Consider the following 18,687-nt stretch of genomic DNA (forward strand, 5'->3'; position numbering starts at 1 on the left):
CAAAAATTTTCATTGATCCTTAAAAATTTATTTTTAGAATTTATTTGCATAATGTTGTTCATAACAACACATGTCTTTAAAGAAAAGATGAAAAGTCAACCTCTGACTTTTACAATTTATAAGACAAGAGACGACGAATAAAGAAGGCGAAAAGGAAAAATTACACACAACGCAAAAGTCTAAGGATATTTTAATAATTTGACAATACCAATGACAGAAATTTCATGACCATATAAATTTGCTTGTTCTATAATTATTGTTGATACAGACTCACTTCTTATCAAAAAAAAAATTGTAAAACTTATAGCAATACGTGTTTTAGAATGTTTTTTATAAGGGACACAAAAATCGACATTTTTATGTTTTGCATATTTTTAATTTTAGTCACTTTATACCATTCTTGCTTAATAGGTGAGTTAAAGATATTGTCTTTTTACAATGCAACGACAACTTTTAACGTTGGACGAGATAAATAGAGCCGTGGGCCTCCTTCAAGCTGATATGCGACAAAATCAAGTTGCTGACCAGCTGGGTGTATCCCAAAGCGTCGTAAGTCGTTTGTGGCGTCGGTTTAGAGACAATGGGAGTAAAGCCGAGCAACATCCAGGACGTGGTCGCTCTTCAACCGTCTCTCAAGACCGATATTTAATTTTAAATGCCAGAAGGCAGCCAACAATCACAGCACCCGAGCTGGTTAATGAATTACAGCTTGCACATAATGTAACAATTAGCCGCAGTACTTTGAGGAATCGTCTCCATAAAGCCAATCTTCGTAGTCGGCGACCACTGAGATGTCCGCCTCTATGTAGAGGCAATCGCGCTGCAAGATTAAGCTGGTGTCAAGAGTTTCAGAATTGGACTGACAATCACTGGGCAACAGTTTTGTTTAGTGACGAGTCTAGATAAGGATTTCATCCAGATTCTCGTCGGACAAGAGTTTGGAGACGACCCGGAAATGAAGAACGATTACGACATCTTCAAGAAGTGTATGCATACAGAGGTGGTACATTAATGGTATGGGGCGGAATCATGATTGACGGAAGAACTGACCTCATTTTCCCACGTGGCTTTCTCAGAAGTCAGCAATATTCGGACACTACTCTTGAACCTGTTGTGCGCCCGTCTGCTGCTGCTGTTGGAGAAAATTTTTACTTTATGCATGATAACGCTCGACCACATGTTGAGCATATTGTAACAAACTGGTTGGATAACGAGGGTATTGATGTATTGCCGTGGCCAGCACAATCACCGGACTTAATCCCATTGAGCATATATGGAACATGCTCCAACGAAGAATTACTCCACATATGGGCAATATCTACAATAATAATATCGTATGGCATTTTTGCCGGGGAGATCCTTTCGGATAGTTCCGGCGCCATTTACATCTTTAACCCTGTTGTATGTATGCCGATGTACACTAGCCCAGGGGTACCGACGGCTTTACGTGCTCTCCGAGGCACGGTGAGACGGCTCGTGTCATTATTGGAAATGAAAATGGTTTGTCTTTGGCAGGGCTCGAACCCACGTCTACTGGCGTATGAGGCCAGCGTTTATGCCGTTACTCCACGGCCGCTCAATATCTACAATGAGTTTCAATTAAAAGAGCTTCTGAGAGAACAATGGACACAACTACCTCAAGCAGACATTAACAATGTGATTCGGAGCATGAACAGTAGATGTAGAGCTGTGATAAACCAGGTTATATGTCGTATTTTTGACATTTTATTGTGGTATGTGAAACATGGGTGATTTGCAATATATTTTTTTTGCTCCAATTTTCTGTTTTTTTTTGTTGCAATTTATGGTTTTTGACATATTAAACAACAATTTAAACTACAAATTTTGTATTACTTTTTTTAAGTTGATTACAGATAAACAAAATACGTCTATTAATAAAAATATCCCTAGACTTTTGCGTTGTGTGTATTTATTTTTGTATTGCTTAAATACACAGTTTGGTTTGGCTTCGATTCATAGGTGTTCATGTAGCCCCACTGAAGACGTCTAGAGACAGAAACAGCTATCTGGGAATGGTCAACCACCTCTGAACCGAAAGGAAACATAAGCTGTCTTTCACTTGTTTTTTCAAAATAAAAAAAATAGTCGCTCAGAATTTTTTTTATTATTTTTCCCACAAAAATAACGAAAATTCAATCTGTAAACTTTTTTTAATTAAAAAATAAAAAATCACGCAGTGAAGGATTAAAACAAATTTATACTGGTTAGGATTTTTTTCACTGTATACTTTCAAATGTGTTTTTAAAGAACTTCCCTAAGAAAACATTTTCAAGCAAAATTTCACACTTGTATGATTTTTCTCCAGTGTGCACCCTCAAATGTGTTTTCAAATTACTTGCTTGATTAAATTGCTTTAAACAAATCTATCAATTGTAAGATTTTTCTCCAGTGTGCACTCTCAAATGTGTTTTCAAAACACCTGCCTGAGAAAACTGTTTTAAACAAATTTCACTTTTTCACACTTGTAATATTTTTCACCAGTGTGCACTTTGCTTGATTTAATTGCTTAAAACAAATTCCACACTTGTAAGGTTATTCCACAGTGTGCACTTCCAAATGATTTCTCAAAGTACCTGCTTCACTAAATTGCTTAAAACAAATTTCACACTTGTGAGGATTTTCTCCAGTGTGCACTCTCAAATGTGTTTTAAAACTGCTTGCTTCACTAAATTGCTTTAAACAAATCTTACACTCGTAAGATTTTTCTCTAGTGTGCACTTTCAAATGTGTTTTCAAATTACCTGCTTGATTAAATTGCTTAAAACAAATTTCACACCTGTATGGTTTTTCTCCAGTGTGCACTCTCAAATGTGTTTTCAAACTGCTTGCTTCACTAAATTGCTTAAAACAAATTTCACACTTATAAGATTTTTCTCCAGTGTGCATTCTCAAATGTGTTTTCAAACTACCTGCTTGCTTAAATTGCTTAAAACAAATTCCACACTTGTGAGGTTTTTCCACAGTGTGCACTTTCAAATGATTTCTCAAAGTACTGGCGTCACTAAATTGCTTAAAACAAATTTCACACTTGTGAGGTTTTTCTCCAGTGTGCACTCTCAAATGTGTTTTCAAACTGCTTGCTTCACTAAATTGCTTAAAACAAATTTCACACTTGTAAGGTTTTTCTCCAGTGTGCACTTTCAAATGTTTTTTCAAATGACATGCTTGACTAAATCGCTTGAAACAAATTTCACACTTGTAAGGTTTTTCTCCAGTGTGCACTCTCAAATGTGTTTTCATAGTAATTGCTCGATTAAATTGTTTAAAACAAATTTCACACTTGTAAGGATTTTCTCCAGTGTGCACTCTCGTATGTGTTCTCAAAGTACCTGCCTGAGAAAAGGACTTAAAACAAATTTCACACTTATAAGATTTTTCTCCAGTGTGCACTTTCAAATGTGTTTTCACACTGCTTGCTTCACTAAATTGCTTTAAACAAATCTCACACTTGTAAGATTTTTCTCCAGTGTGCACTTTCAAATGTGCTTTCAAATTACCTGCATGATTAAATTGCTTAAAACAAATTTCACACCTGAATGGTTTTTCTCCAGTGTGCACTCTCAAATGCGTCTTCAAACTGCCTGCTTGACTAAACTGCTTCAAACAAATTTCACACTTGTAAGATTTTTCTCCAGTGTGCACTCTCAAATGTGTTTTCAAATGACTTGATTGATTGAATTGCTTCAAATAAATTTCGCAATTGTAAAGTTTTCGTCCGGTTATATTTCTATTTAAAGTTTTTCCTTCATCTTGTTGACTGGTATAATTTCCTTCGTAAGATGAATCTTCAATTAGTGTCTCCATGATTTCCATTTTGTGTTCGTCTTGGAGGTAACCTGAAATACAAACCAACTATAATATTTGAGTAGGTACAGTTTTTTTAATACAAAAATCAGAATACGTCACATTTTTTACAAATTGACGTCATTTGTATAGTCTTTTTACTACAAAAGCAAGATTACGTAGGTCAAAATTTCTGACGTAAGAGCACTGTCAAAACATTAGAATGTGACTTTTCATCATGGCCACGTTTATGTCATTACTTGTCAGATACATTTTTCTTAACCCCCTCTGTGGCTCAGTGGTAAGAGCGCCTAACCTTTGGATCGAAAGTTGCGAATGGTAGTGAGTTCGAATCCCACCAGGGTCAGGAATTTTTTCATTTATTATAAATTAATAAATGAAAATAGTTTCTGTCCTTGTGGGATCGGTACTCACCGGAGGGACCGCAGACGTTCGGATACAATTAGCGTCTCTTTGCAAAGACAATGACGTCGACTTTGCAAAGTAACAAGACACTTACTCAACACACACACTACACATTACACCTGAGTTAGTGATAAGTTATACAATTACGTGGCTAAAGGCTAGTTCTAAACCAAGGCCAGAATCAGAGAAAAAAAAACATTTTTCTTTTTTTTTTGTTTGCTTATCAAATTGTGTACGAAATGAAGTAAAAATGTAGCAACACAGAACTGTCATATCAGTAGCGTACGATTGTCTAATATATTTAAATAAAATTATTATTTTCTGGAGTATAAAGGATTTTTTCATAAAATTTATATTATTAATAAAAAACGTTTTTGGTTATTTAATTAATATAATTCTAAAATTCTCAATGTAATCGAGATTACGTTTTTCTTATTATTGCGCTGTGTGCAAGTACTTGGAGGGGATACGAGAAACGATCGTGGGCGAGTCGCGGAGAGACCTTGCAACTTTCTAACATACTTCTTACATATTTCATATTGTCAAATTGACGTATATTTCTGTCATTGAAGAAAATGGAATTTCGCAAATGCTGTGTTATAAATTGTAAAAATAATACATATGTTGTCCACAATATTGATATGATATGCAATTATTAAAGTGAATTTAATTAATTATATTTTGCCTGTAGTATAGCATTTTCATAATTAATTTTATTTACTACATATGTACTTACAATGTTTACGTTTTAACCCTCGCAGGACCAACCTTTTAGTAGAAACAGCGAGGACCAAGGAGGGTCAATAAATTTCCACATATAAATTAATAAAAAACGTGCTTCTTTATTTAAACTAATTTAAAAATAACACTTTTATATTATTCCTAGACGTTAATGGAACAGTTAAAAGATACGAATTTATAATTTACCCGGAGTCTTCGGCTTCAGTGGAATTGGCATCATCGTAGGATACAGAAACATTTTTGACTTCTTGCTGTGCTTACCGAATACATACTTGCATTTTGAACAAACTATGGTTGTTTTTGTCCACTTATTGGCCTTTTTTCTTTTAGATTTTGCTAATTTGACACATGAATGAAATCGTCCCTTTCCATTTTGGGATGGTGCTGAAGGTATTCAAGGGGATTATTTAGAGTCCACTGTCCACTGAGTCCACTGAGTTTTTATAAAAGTATGAGGAAACGAATTAAATTATTGAAATGCTAATTATGCCAACTAATAGGGCAGTAGTACGCCGACAACTACTAATTATTTGAGATTTTTAGGAACAAAGGTATTTAGAAAATCGGATGTAATGCAATGTTGTGGATTATTTCATTCATAGGAGATTCTGATTCGTTGCCACGAAAAAATACATTCAGTGACATTAACGACAATTAATGTTTTAAAAATTATAAAAGTGATGACTTTCAACCGTGAAATATTTATAACAACTGTGTGTTTAATTGAACTATAAATAAATTACAATAAAATTTGGTTTTGAACAGTTTTATTCATGAAATAATCGCAACAAATTGCACTCGATCTCTAAAATTAATATAGAATTTTTGCCCTCGTGACACTTTGAAATAATTTCACTCGCCTTCGGCTCGTGAAATTAAAACTGTCAAAGTGACACTCGGGAAAAATTCAATAATTTTAGAGCTCTTGTGCAATTACTACTGATACTTTTTAACCCTCCTTGGTCCTTCTAGGGTTAACACCGTAACCTTAACTTTAGTATTTTTATTTTAGTAAATTGTAGAAGCCTCGGAGGTGTAACCAGAGAAGGTTCCCATTGTTTTCAGTCTGGTGGGGTGTAGAGTAACATTATGTTGTTTTATATGCCATTGGATTGAAAACTTAGTCTTTTGCTAGCAGTTGCCGCTAGGGCATCCATGCCATTTCGTTCGTTGCAATCCGTGACTGCACGCCGGGGGTTTGTTTTGGTTGGATCAGAGAGAGCAGCATATGTGCCTCCTGATGAGGGAATAATAAGTTTCGAAACCGGTAGAGGTGCTTGCTGCAGCCTCTGATTGGACTAGAATATGATGCGGCTGTATTTTCGTTTTGCAACGAAATTGAAAATGGTTATTCATTTTTGATTTATATATGTTTACTCTCATTGGAGTACGAAGGAAACCATTCTCGTTGGAACTTTACCGCGCTGAGCAGATGGGACGTGAATTATAAATTGTAAAATTCTCTCATCTTCCTTAGTCTCAGCATCCGTTATGGCTTGTAAATTGTAGCAGCCTCGGAGGTGTAACCAGAGAAGGTTCCCATTGTTTTCAGTCTGGTGGGGTGTAGAGTAACATTATGTTGTTTTATATGCCATTGGATTGAAAACTTAAGTCTTTTGCCAGCAGTTGCCTCTAGTGCATCCATGCCATTTCGTTCTTTGCAATCCGTGACTGCACGCCCGGGTTTGTTTTGGTTGGATCAGAGAGGGCAGCATATGTGCCTCCTGATGAGAAACTAATAAGTTTTGAAACCGGTAGAGGTGCTTGCTGCACTCTCTGATTGGACTAGAATATGATGCGGCTGTATTTTCGTTTTGCAACGAAATTGAAAATGATTATTCACTTTTGATTAATTTTACTTCTTATTCCTATTTTGGGCTATGGCCTTAATTATCCTGTAACCAGGACTAATATAATTGGCCAATATAAATAAAAGTGCTAAAACTGTTGCTAAGCTATGAAACCAGGTGTCGCTCTTCCGAACTTGCACGGTCCCAATACCATGCTGACACTTTTGCAAAATCGGTCAGTTCCGTGTGGTTGTCGTATTGGGACCGTGCAAGTTCGGCAAAGCGACACCTGGTTTCTACGCTCAGCAACATTTTTCGCACTTTTAACTATATTGGCGAATTATATTAGTCCTGGTTACTGGATAATTGTCAAGGCTATAGTCCAAAAAAATAATAAGAAGAAAAAATAAGATTCAGGTTATGTGATTAAAACGTAAACAATTGTATGTAGTAAATAAAATTAGTTATTAAGGTACTAGTACACTTTAGAAGACCAAAAATAATCATTTTTTTCAAGAATTTTTTTCTCAGAACCGGTATTAAAAATGAACATAAAACTTTTTACATATTAATATCTAACTAGAGAGTACAAGAAATATATCTTTTTTCATTTATGCACGTGCACTAATATTGTACAGGGCGCAAAAAGTCGAGGCCTCGAAAAATGATGGCGGACAGTTAATCTCAGGATTGGGATATCTGAGACAAAAAAATCGTACTGCATTTGAAAAAGGAAGGTTTCTTACGTGACAATTTACAATTTGACCAAAAAATAAAAAATTAATATTTTTTAACCATGAAAAACTGAAAAAAAAAGGGCGATTTATTCACAAATTTTTTAAAATTTCCGTAAAATCTTATTTTTACGGAATTTTTCACTAACGGTGGTAAATTGTCACGTAAGAGACCTTCCTTTTTCAAATGCCGTACGATTTTTTTGTTTCAGAGATCCCAATCCTGAGATTAACTGTCCGCCATCGGAACTACTTTTTTTTCGAGGCCTCGACTTTGGCGCCCTCTACAATATTAGCGTACGTGCATAAATGAAAAAAAAAATACATTTTTTGTATTTTCTAAGAGTTAGATATTAATATGTAAAAAGTTTTATGTTCATTTTTAATAAGGGTTCTGAGAAAAAAAATCTTGAAAAAATGCTTATTTTTGGTCTTCTAAAGTGTACTATAGTTTATTTTTTAACTAAGAGGAGTAAACTAAAAAGACAGACTCACACCCAAGAAAGACACTAGAAAAATAACCAAATACATCTTCTTTTTTTATTGATCATGTCGTCCTTCAACGGTAATCCATAAATATTATATTATATTAATACGTTGCTAAAGAGTTCTAAAAACAACTGCTTTTTATATAAAAGCATACTAAAAATCTAAAAATTAAAGGAATAACACAGAAAAGACAAACAATCGCTGATATAACTTAATTAACCTATGAAATGCCAAGAGTGTCAAAATTGGATAAATGTCATTAGTGTCAAAATTGTATAGCAGTGGAGTGAACTTGCCTGCGATTGAACCAATTACAAACAAGCATTACAGCGCGGTAAATTTGAATCACTCCTCTTGGTTTAAAAACAAACATTAGTACCTTAAAATGCAGTACTGCGAGCAAAATATAATTAATTAAATTTACCTTTATACAATAATTGCATATCATATCAATATTGTGGAGCAATAATTTTTCTTCTTCAATGACAGTAGGTATAAAATATACGTCAATTTCACAATTTCAATTGACAATATGAATTATTTAAGAAAGTTGCAATATTTCTCCGCTATTCGCGCACGATCGTTTGTCGTATCCCCTCCAAGTACTTGCACATCGCGAATAGCTGTGCTAGAGAAATGTCAATTTTAAAGTTGATGTCTATTTACGTTAACTAACATTATAGTTATTTATGATATAAGTGTTAAAAGTACACGTTTAAGGCACGCATGTGAAAATTTGCAGAATGAGCGATAGCGAATTATGCAATTCACATGAGTGCCTTAAAAATGTACTTTTTAACACGCATATCATACAATATTTTTTCTACAAACGTAATTACAGGACAATATCTACAAAAACTTTTACTTGAACTTGACTGACATTCCATTTTTATATTTTTTTGACATTACATCAAAATTGTCTATACGGTCAATACGAATTGCAGTGCCTTAAAAATATTTTAAAGCACTAGTGCCTTAAAGTAGCATTTTTAACGCACGCATGGAGTGCTAAAAATTGCATTTTTAACACGGTTGTAGAAAAAAAATATTTCGGCGTATTATTAATATATTTCGGCAAGAAATGAAAACCGATTGACATCATTAATTAGAATAAAGAATTAGAGATATTATTTGTACAGTAAACCATAGAGGTATATATTAACATAGAGGGAGCCTACCTTCCGCGCTTCCTGACGACAAGATCTCATGGACTGGTTTGCTGCATCTCTCTCTAACACATTGTATCGAAAATCTATGATGACATTCAGTGTGAATATAGGCACGGAAGAGGAGGACAACTGTAGCAGCTTTATTATGAGTAAGAGTGAAACAGCACTAATCCAAATAATAAAGATGGTGTCGTCACTTCGCTCTGAATGACACTCTCTCTATGCTAATATATAACTCTATGCAGTAAACAAAAACAAAGAAAATATCTGACAAGTAACGACATCAACGTGGCCATGATGAAAAGTAACATTCTAATGTTTTGACAGTGCTCTGACGTCAGAAATCTTGTTTTTGTAGTAAAAAGACTATAGTTAAAATTTCCTGAACGCAGCTGAGAATACGACACCCATGCTGAACTGCCACATCTTTCATAAGGGTCAACATGGTATTGTTACAACTTCTTTAAAATACTTTATTTAACTTCAATTACAATACAAACTCAATGACAACTATCAACTTTAAATACTCAATTACAACTGAACTATAGAATGTCAAACACATAATGTTTATATAGTTTTCTGACGTTCTAGATGTCACCAGACATTTCTGGGTTATTCCATGACATCCAGAATATTCTCGTACGTGACTACTTCTTCTTTCACGTCGAGGGACTCTTTCTATGTAGGAACAATCTACGGAACTGTCATAACACTGCTCCCTCCTTTATAGTTATTCGCCTCGAATAACTGGTCTATCAGGGTCTGGTTGAAGCCAACAGGGTGGATCAGTTCCATGATATGGGGCTAATCTCTCAATGTGAACTACCTTGGGTTTACTTCTCGCTGAAAACTGGATGCGGTAGACCAGATCATTTATTTTCTTTAAGACGGTGTACGGGCCTTCCCAGTTTCGTTGAAGTTTCGGACAAAGTCCTTTCTTGCGTGTGGGATTGTATAGCCATACTGGATCACCTCTTTCGAAAGTTGTCCCTGTAGCTTGCACATCGAACCTGGACTTGGCTTTATCACTTTGAAGCTTCAAACTTTTACGAGCAAATTCGTGGACTTTTTCCAGTTTTTCTCTTAAGCTTTCTAGGTACGTCAGGGATGAAGGTTCTTCTTCACAGGTAGGCAATTTTCCGAAAATAAGATCTTGAGGAAGCTTCATTTCTCTTCCGGTGATCATCATTGATGGAGAATAACCGGTTGCTTCATGTTCAGAACTTCTGTAGGCTAACAGGAATAGAGGTATTAGGGTATCCCAATCTTTTTGATTATCAGCAACAAACATTGAGAGGTATTGACAAATAGTTCTATTATGTCTTTCGATCATTCCGTCTGATTGTGGGTGGAGAGGCGTAGTTCGAGTTTTCTTAATACCCAAGATTTTCATTAATTCTTGCCATAATTCGGATTCAAAATTTCGTCCCTGATCAGAATGCAACTCTAAAGGAACTCCACGTCTTGATACGACGTGTGTTATGAATGCTTCTGCTACAGTCGTCGCTTCTTGATTAGGAAGAGGTGCAATTTCAGGCCATTTTGAAAAATAATCCATTGCAACCATTAAGTACTTGTTACCTCTCTCTGTCGTTGGAAGTGGACCGAGAATATCAACTGCAAGTCGTTCAAAAGGCTCTCCGGAAAGATATTGTGCCATTTTACCACGACTTCTTGTTCTAGGGCCTTTTCTACCGTTACATAAGTCGCATTTCTTACACCATTCTTCTACATCTCGGCGACAATTGATCCAATAAAATCTGTCTCGAACCCTGGCCAGTGTTCTTTTTACCCCAAAATGTCCTCCAGACAGACTGCTATGAAGTTCTTGCAACACACTTTTAATGTGTGATTTTGGCAGTACCACTTGTTGAACTATACGTACTCCATCGGGACTTTCCCACTTCCGATATAATAGACCATTCGACAGATGCAAAGATTCCCATTGAGCCCAGTACGCCTTTATAATTCGACTATATTTAGATATTTCCTGCCAAAGAGGTCTTACTCCATTTCTAAGCCATTCTCGTATGACTCTTAAGTCATTATCTTTCTTTTGACTCTTCTTAATGTTTTCCAGGGAAGTCTGATCATTATCTTCTTCCTGTTCAACCGTGGTCATGCAGAGACTTACTTCTTCAGTTACGCTCTCTTTTTCTTCAAGTCTTTTACAGTACTGGCATTGTCGTTCTAAACAGGATTTTAAATTATCTTGTTGTTGCTTTAAATCATTTTGTTGCTGTTCTAGTTTATTATCTAAATAGCTTTGTTTTTCTTCTAATGTGTCTATTCTACTATTAATTTGACTTACCTCTAATGTAAAACTTTCTTGAATTTGTGACAAACTATTTATTATTTCTACCTCTACTTGTCTACGCCTCTCCTCCTCTTCTTGCCTACGTTTCTCTTCATTTTCTTTCTCTGCTTGCCTACGTTTCTCTTCATTTTCTTTCTCTTCTTGCCTACGTTTCTCTTTTAACTCTTCCATTTTTAAAAACCATTCTGGTGGTCCGGATGTATCCATTTCTTTCTCGAATTTAGTAGATCTTGTATTGACCATATACAAATTACTTAATGTCTTCTTATCCCACCGCTGTCACCAATGTTACAACTTCTTTAAAATACTTTATTTAACTTCAATTACAATACAAACTCAATGACAACTATCAACTTTAAATACTCAATTACAACTGAACTATAGAATGTCAAACACATAATGTTTATATAGTTTTCTGACGTTCTAGATGTCACCAGACATTTCTGGGTTATTCCATGACATCCAGAATATTCTCGTACGTGACTACTTCTTCTTTCACGTCGAGGGACTCTTTCTATGTAGGAACAATCTACGGAACTGTCATAACAGTATTATAATAAGAAAAATGTAATCGTGATTACATTGAGCATTTTAGAATTTCACTGATTAAATACGTAAAACATTCTTTATTATTAACCATATTTATTTTATGAAATAACTGTTTATACGCCAGTCAATGGGATCAAGAATAGGATATTACCTCCGAATTCTATCCTACTGCATGGATTTTAATGAAATTTTGGGAATAGCCTCTACTTATCTCCTAATTCAAAGTCTATCCTATGCCGATGTGTGCTTTTATCGTGGAGGTGGTTCCCACCCCTTCTCAGGGGTGGAAAATTTTTTGGTTGAAATAACTACGGAATTCGCTAAAGAACCTAATTCTAAGCAAAAACTTTCTATAATTTTTTTTTCAAAACTCGATACTTTTTGAGTTATTCACGGTTGAAAATTGGCCATTTTCATTGAAACAACACCTTTTCGAACGGTTTTTTGCAAATACCTTAAAAATTATGCATCTAACTAAAAAAACTATATAAAATATTTTTGTAGGTTATAAAAAAACGAAGAGACATTTGCCTTCATAAATCTTGTAGTCATAATACAAAAAGAGATATGGTAGGTGAATAGAGTTTGTTTTTTTGGTACATGCTCAAATTGGTGTATTCAACTTGAAATAACAGAGAAACGGTCGATTTTAGGTGTATAATGCTACCAATAACTTTTGTAGTGCTTGAAAAGACCTTTAAAATGAGCAATATAAAAGGTCCATTACATTCAAACTAAGCGAGATATGCTGCAAACAAAATTGATAACTAATGTATTTAAAAAAAATGAAAAATAATTTTAACCCCCATCCACCAGAATGTAAATGCATCGTTTTACTTCTACAATACCTTTTATTATAGTGTTAGTGGTTTAAAAAGGTGGACGGGTTTAAAATAAATGGTTTTTGAAAAACAATAAGATCAAATTATAGAGCGCATTTTTAAATTTTCTTAAAAATCTTCCTTTTTCTCCATGTAACTTAAAAATGATAAGGGATACAGTAATAAAAAATGAAAACTAAATTTTTAGCTAAAAAAACCTACATTTTTGTGTGGTATCTTTTTTTTGTGTCTCTTATCCTTTTCGAGTTACATGGAAAAAAAAGGAAGATTTTTAAGAAAATTTAAAAATGCGCCCTATAATTTGATTTTATTTTTTTCAAAAACCATTTATTTTAAACCAGTTCAAGTTTTTGAACATAGAAATAACACTAATAAAAAGTGTTGTAGAAGGAAAATTATGTATTTAAATTCTGATGGATCTGATGGTTGTTTTCATTGACAAAACATGGATCTTCCAAAATACAACAATAGGTCGTTCATGGCAAAATAATGCCAAAATAAGTGTCAGTGCTACTATAGTATGTGGTCTACCTGTCGCTATCTTTTATAGTGTGCAAAATAAGCTAATTTTGTGGCTTATTATTAACTAAAATAGTAAATTGATATGACAAAGTATTCACTTGTAAAATTAAAACAATAATTCTTTCGATTTTGATATTTTTTTTTTTTTTTGTAAATTTTTTTTTGCACCTCATTCACTTTGTAAAGATTTTTTTGCTGGCACTGTATACCTACCTGTATGGCTAAACAAGACCATAATTTTTTGAATTTTTTCTCAGAAGGGCAACCTCACAATTGGAATGAGAGTATTACAATACTGTTATTCAAAAAATGAGACAAAAGAGACTTAAAAAACTGCAGAGAGAGAGAGAGAGAGATTGATTGTCGGAATACAAAAATATTGCTTGAGGATCTTAGGGAGCGTTCAAGTATTACGTAACGCGATTTTTGAAGATTTTTAACCCCCCCCCCTACGCAACCCACTCTTATGGGAGTTTAACTATTGCGTAACGCAATTTTTGAAGATTTTTGACACCCCCCCCCCCCCAACTTGCGTTACGTAATACTTGAACGGTGTTATAAAGGGAATCTGTGCAAATATCATATGTTTTTTTAAAATTAAGCATGCTAATTCAACGATATATATGCAAGGAAGTGTCAAGATACCATGTTTCCGGAACAAAGGCCTGCATGATATACCAAACTTGACCTTGCATATCTAAATATCTAAGTGGTCTCTTTTGTAGCATAAAGATTCTACTGAAATGATGAACAGAACAGCTACCCCAAAAGGCAATACCGTATCTCAAATTAGATTCAATCAGGGTCACATAAACACTTTTTGCAATCTTGAAATTCAAATTGTGTGCAACTGATTTGACAGCAAAGCAACCCGATGATATCTTTTTGCTTAAATATACAGTGTGTTGCTCAAACTTAAGTTTATTATCAATATATAGAGACCTAAAAATTTGTTAACAGTGTCAGAACAAATGCCTTCATTACTCAGAGTAATGTTGTTTAGATCATTCTTAAAAGAAATTAATTTGGTTTTTGACAAATTAAATGTCAAATGAATAGCTTTGCACCACTCGTAAGATTTTTAGCATATCACTACTAATAATCTCGTTCAGTACCTTACGAGTCCTAAAGAGTACCTAAATAAACTAGGATATCGTAGCAAGGTTATGGTGGCCTGGGTACCGGGGCACGAGGGTCATAAGGGCAATGAAAAAGCAGATGAAATGGCCAAACAAGGCTCATCAAAGCCATTCGTTGGACCGGAACCCTTCTGCGGCGTTGCAAAGGCAGTTACAAGAACGGCTACAAGAAAGTGGGTAGCTCACAAATCTTTGGAATGGTGGAGGAATTCACCAGGTCAAAGACAGGCGAAACAGTTCATTACAGAACATTCGCCAAAATTTACGGCAGACCTAATAAGCAAAGACAGGAAAACAGTCAAAGCCATAGTAGGTCTGCTAACAGGGCACTGTAAGCTGAATAGGCACTTAAAGCTGATGGGATTGGCAGATGATGACCTGTGCAGATTCTGTCACCTCGAAGAAGAAACAGCAGAGCACATTTTATGTCATTGTGACAATCTGGCAAATGTGCGGTTATTTGCATTAGGAGAACAAAATCCAACGGCAAATAGCTACATGGAAGGTTCAGTCTCGAAGCTATTAGACTTTTTAAAAAGGGTCAGGCTAGAGAATGTTATCTAGGACTAGAGGGCCACAATAGATCTGACTAGGTCACAGTGGAATAGGCCAGAAAGCCACCTCTCTAAATCTAATCTAATCTAACCTTAGAGTCCTTGTCTTGCCATAACATTGTGGTATCATCTGCAAATATAGTAAACTGGCCATTAATATCGAGGTTAATTATGTCATTAAAATAGATCAAGAAAAAGATAGCACCCTAGACAGAGCCTTGAGGTATGCCACAATTAATAAAGATATTACTAGAATAGCGCTCATTGATTGATACAGACTGGCATCTGTCTTCCAAGTATGAACTGAACCACTTTAGAGTAGTCCCTCTAAAACCATATTTTTCCAGTTTATTAAGAAGTATTTTGTGATTGACACAAAGGCTTTAGATAGATCACAGAAAACTGCAGCAGCAACATAATCGTTATTTAAGTCTAAGTATAGTTTGCTATGGAACTCTAAGGACCTCATTACTTTCTTTATGTATGAATAGAAAACAAAAAAGTTGTGACTGGCTAATTGACACCCAAGTCTAGCATTGTCATTAGCATTATAGAGATTTTCGTCCAGTTTTTGAATGTTCTTGGAAAACTGTTACTTGAGTTATCGCTTAAATTATATGATTATTTATTCACTAACTATGTATTCAGTGATTGCAATAAGTTATATACTATACAATAAAAACTAATACTTCATCGAGAAAAAAAGAAAAGTGCTTTTTTTAATAATATAGTGTTATAGTCGGTTCGCTAAACTCCCTGGCTAGTTATTTTAGTGGTTATTTTTTTTTTGTTTTTTGCCAATTTTTAACTATTTAGCAATTATTTTTTTGCCAATTTTACAAAACTGGCAAAATTACTTGCTAAAATCACTAGCCAATTGTGTCTCGAGTTTAGTGAATGGACTATACTATGGAACGCTTATATAAACTTTGAACATCTTTAACAACAAAGTACTTGAATCACAGAATATATCCTGGTGCATTATCTGCTTGGATCTTCCATAAATAATAAACAATAAATAACTTTTTATTAATTGCACATCTTAAATTAATTATTTATCAAATACACTATCAAAATAACAAAATATGAGTTGTTATTAAATAAACAACTCAAAATATCCCTGTAGCCTTGTCAAATATTTAAAATAGGGGTTTTCATTCACAGTCATTTGTTCCGAGCTTCTGTCATGTGTCACATAATATTAATATATCTACGTCGTACGTTATTGGTATATACCAATGATACAAACCAAAGACATATGACGTAGCTATATCAATATTATGTGACACATGACAGAAGCTCGAAACAAATGACAATCGATGAAAAGCCCTATTGTCACTGTCATTTTATTTTAAACCTGTTTTAAAAAATGTTTCGTTGGGGTGATAAAAAATCATCAAATTCATTTCTATTTATAGCTATGTAATTAGAATGTACTTGGAATTCACCTATAAATCATCTCTATATAAAAATAAAATAGCCCCTGACAATGCTTACACCAAAATTCAAGAGTAAATGCGTCGGATTCATTATTAAATTTCTAACAATTATCCATGGCCATAGCAAGATTTGCTTGTTTAATTAATTCCGAATACTTTCCATGGACCGCCTTTTGTTGGAAACTCAAAAACTTTTAATTACAAAACAAATACTTAAGTTTCATATGAAAACCACTCAATTGTTTACTAGCACTGGCATGTGTAAAAATCTACCCTGCTTTTCTGTTCCGCCTAGGGATGGCAAAAACAAATTGTACATCGATATATTGTATCATATAATACATCGAATGAGGATATCGATATACGATATATATCAGAGAAAAAATATCGATAGGTGCGATATATCGATATATTCTTATATAATTAAATAAAATAAAAGAATTACTAAAATAAACTACTAAAAAAGTAAATTATACAAAATAATAAACAAAAGGATGAGGTTTTCCTCAAAATTTAAAAGTAAAGATGCACTTATGTATAAAATCCTATAATATTTTTAATACATACAGAGTATCAGTAAAGAAGTACCTACATACAGTATCAATACAGAATTTTTAAAACTATTATATTAAAAATTACTTAAATTATAATTATATGTATGAGTATGTTTATATAAATTTATGTCTTATGTATGTATTTATAAATATATATTATATTCAAAATAAATTTAATTCTTGTGGCAGTGAATTCAAAAATATTAATTTTGACAACCCTTTGCCTGCTAAGCTTTGGTAGCAGTTGCTCCTTCTAACACCAGTAATATTGACATCTTGAGTTTAGGGTTTTTGTCAATACATCAATACAATACAATTATTTTAAAACTGTATAGAAGGTACTATGTGAATGTGACAAATGGTAAATTTGAGATCGTTATTAGGGTTTACATAGCCTGTCCTCTTGAAAAACTTTGTAAACAAGGTAAAGGGCAAGGGTGGGTATACAACATTCAAATAAAATAATACTGATATGATATTTCTATAGTGTAGTAGAATATCTCTTTAGTACCTATAATATACTAAGCTTCTCAAAAAAATAAGGATATGATTTATATTATAAGATTTTATTATAATTTTATATCTTGCCAATATGGCATATTAATCTTGTGTGGGCGATATATTGAATCTCAAATATCGATATATTTTCCGATAAATCGAAAGTTGAATATCGATAAAATTTTAAAATATGTGGATAAATTTAATTTATGGATACATCCTTGCCATCCCTAGTTCCGCCTTGCCAGTAAAGGCGTGGGAGCTACTGCTACTGGCATGCTAATTACTGACAAATCGCAAATGTGTTTTGTGCATGCCAGTCACTGGCATATGCCAGCTACTGACATAGAGAAATAAAAACAAGTTTGTTTCTAATTTACAGGCAAGCATGTAGGTGTAGCCAGCTTTAAATTGTATTTAAGATCAATTGTAATTGTATATTATTTGGTAAAAGCAATAAAAGGGTAAAACTGTAAAACCTTTATTTCGTAATACTAACCTTTTTCAGTATTTTCAGTCTTTTGGTTTTCTTCAAATGGGTTAAGTTTATTTCCATGTTGTCCTATTTCAGTATGTTTGGGATATTCTTTTAAGTCTAAATAATCGTTTATGTCATGTGTACTTTGCCTGTTACATTCCTCCTTAAGTTCACATTTAAAGCTATCCAAAATTGCATCATCCAAGTCATTATATTCTATTTTACACACTTCCTCGCTAATTTCTTGTTTCACGTCCATTTTTCATTTGATTACACTTCACACTTATCAGTTATCAACGAATATAGGAAAAGGGTGTGAAAAAACAGGCCTGGCGAACACTTTCTTTTCTAAACAATTTTCCTTTTCCAGTTTTCTCCATGAAACAAAACAAGCGCAAGCAGCACATCAAAAATTTATTAACCATGCGCACGAGCATATGAATGACAGCTGACAGCATTTGTTATACAGATTCTGCTATACTGCTCAACATAATCTGTAAACTGCTCGAAATATAAATATAGGGTTAACTATTTTTTAAATCAAAACTTTACTAAAAAAATGATTTTATTAACGTTTCGACGTCCAAATCGGATGCTATGATTTTTTTGTGACGGATATTCTTGAGTTGGAGTTGATTTCAT

At 33.9% G+C, this 18,687-nt stretch overlaps 1 protein-coding gene across 1 annotated transcript; it reads right to left on the minus strand.

The window, feature by feature from the left end:
* Window positions 1-1,830: 1,830 nt before the first annotated feature.
* LOC126881700 (zinc finger protein 724-like) lies at window positions 1,831-18,469 on the minus strand. The gene is made up of 2 exons (XM_050646111.1): window positions 18,067-18,469; window positions 1,831-3,857 (listed from the first exon to the last, which is right to left on the minus strand). The coding sequence occupies exons 1-2, from the start codon at window positions 18,302-18,304 to the stop codon at window positions 2,554-2,556; spliced, it is 1,542 nt and encodes a 513-aa protein (XP_050502068.1). The 5' UTR covers window positions 18,305-18,469; the 3' UTR covers window positions 1,831-2,553.
* Window positions 18,470-18,687: the final 218 nt, after the last annotated feature.

The sequence above is a fragment of the Diabrotica virgifera genome, chromosome 3 (assembly GCF_917563875.1).
Source record: "Diabrotica virgifera virgifera chromosome 3, PGI_DIABVI_V3a".
Lineage (NCBI taxonomy): Eukaryota > Metazoa > Arthropoda > Insecta > Coleoptera > Chrysomelidae > Diabrotica > Diabrotica virgifera.

Bases quoted from the DNA above. Each gene is read 5' to 3' on its own strand.
- LOC126881700 (XM_050646111.1), bottom strand. From the start codon at position 18,304: ATGGACGTGAAACAAGAAATTAGCGAGGAAGTGTGTAAAATAGAATAT. The intron at 3,858-18,066 runs GTTAGTATTACG...TTTGTATTTCAG, and splicing joins GACTGAAAATACTGAAAAAG to GTTACCTCCAAGACGAACAC.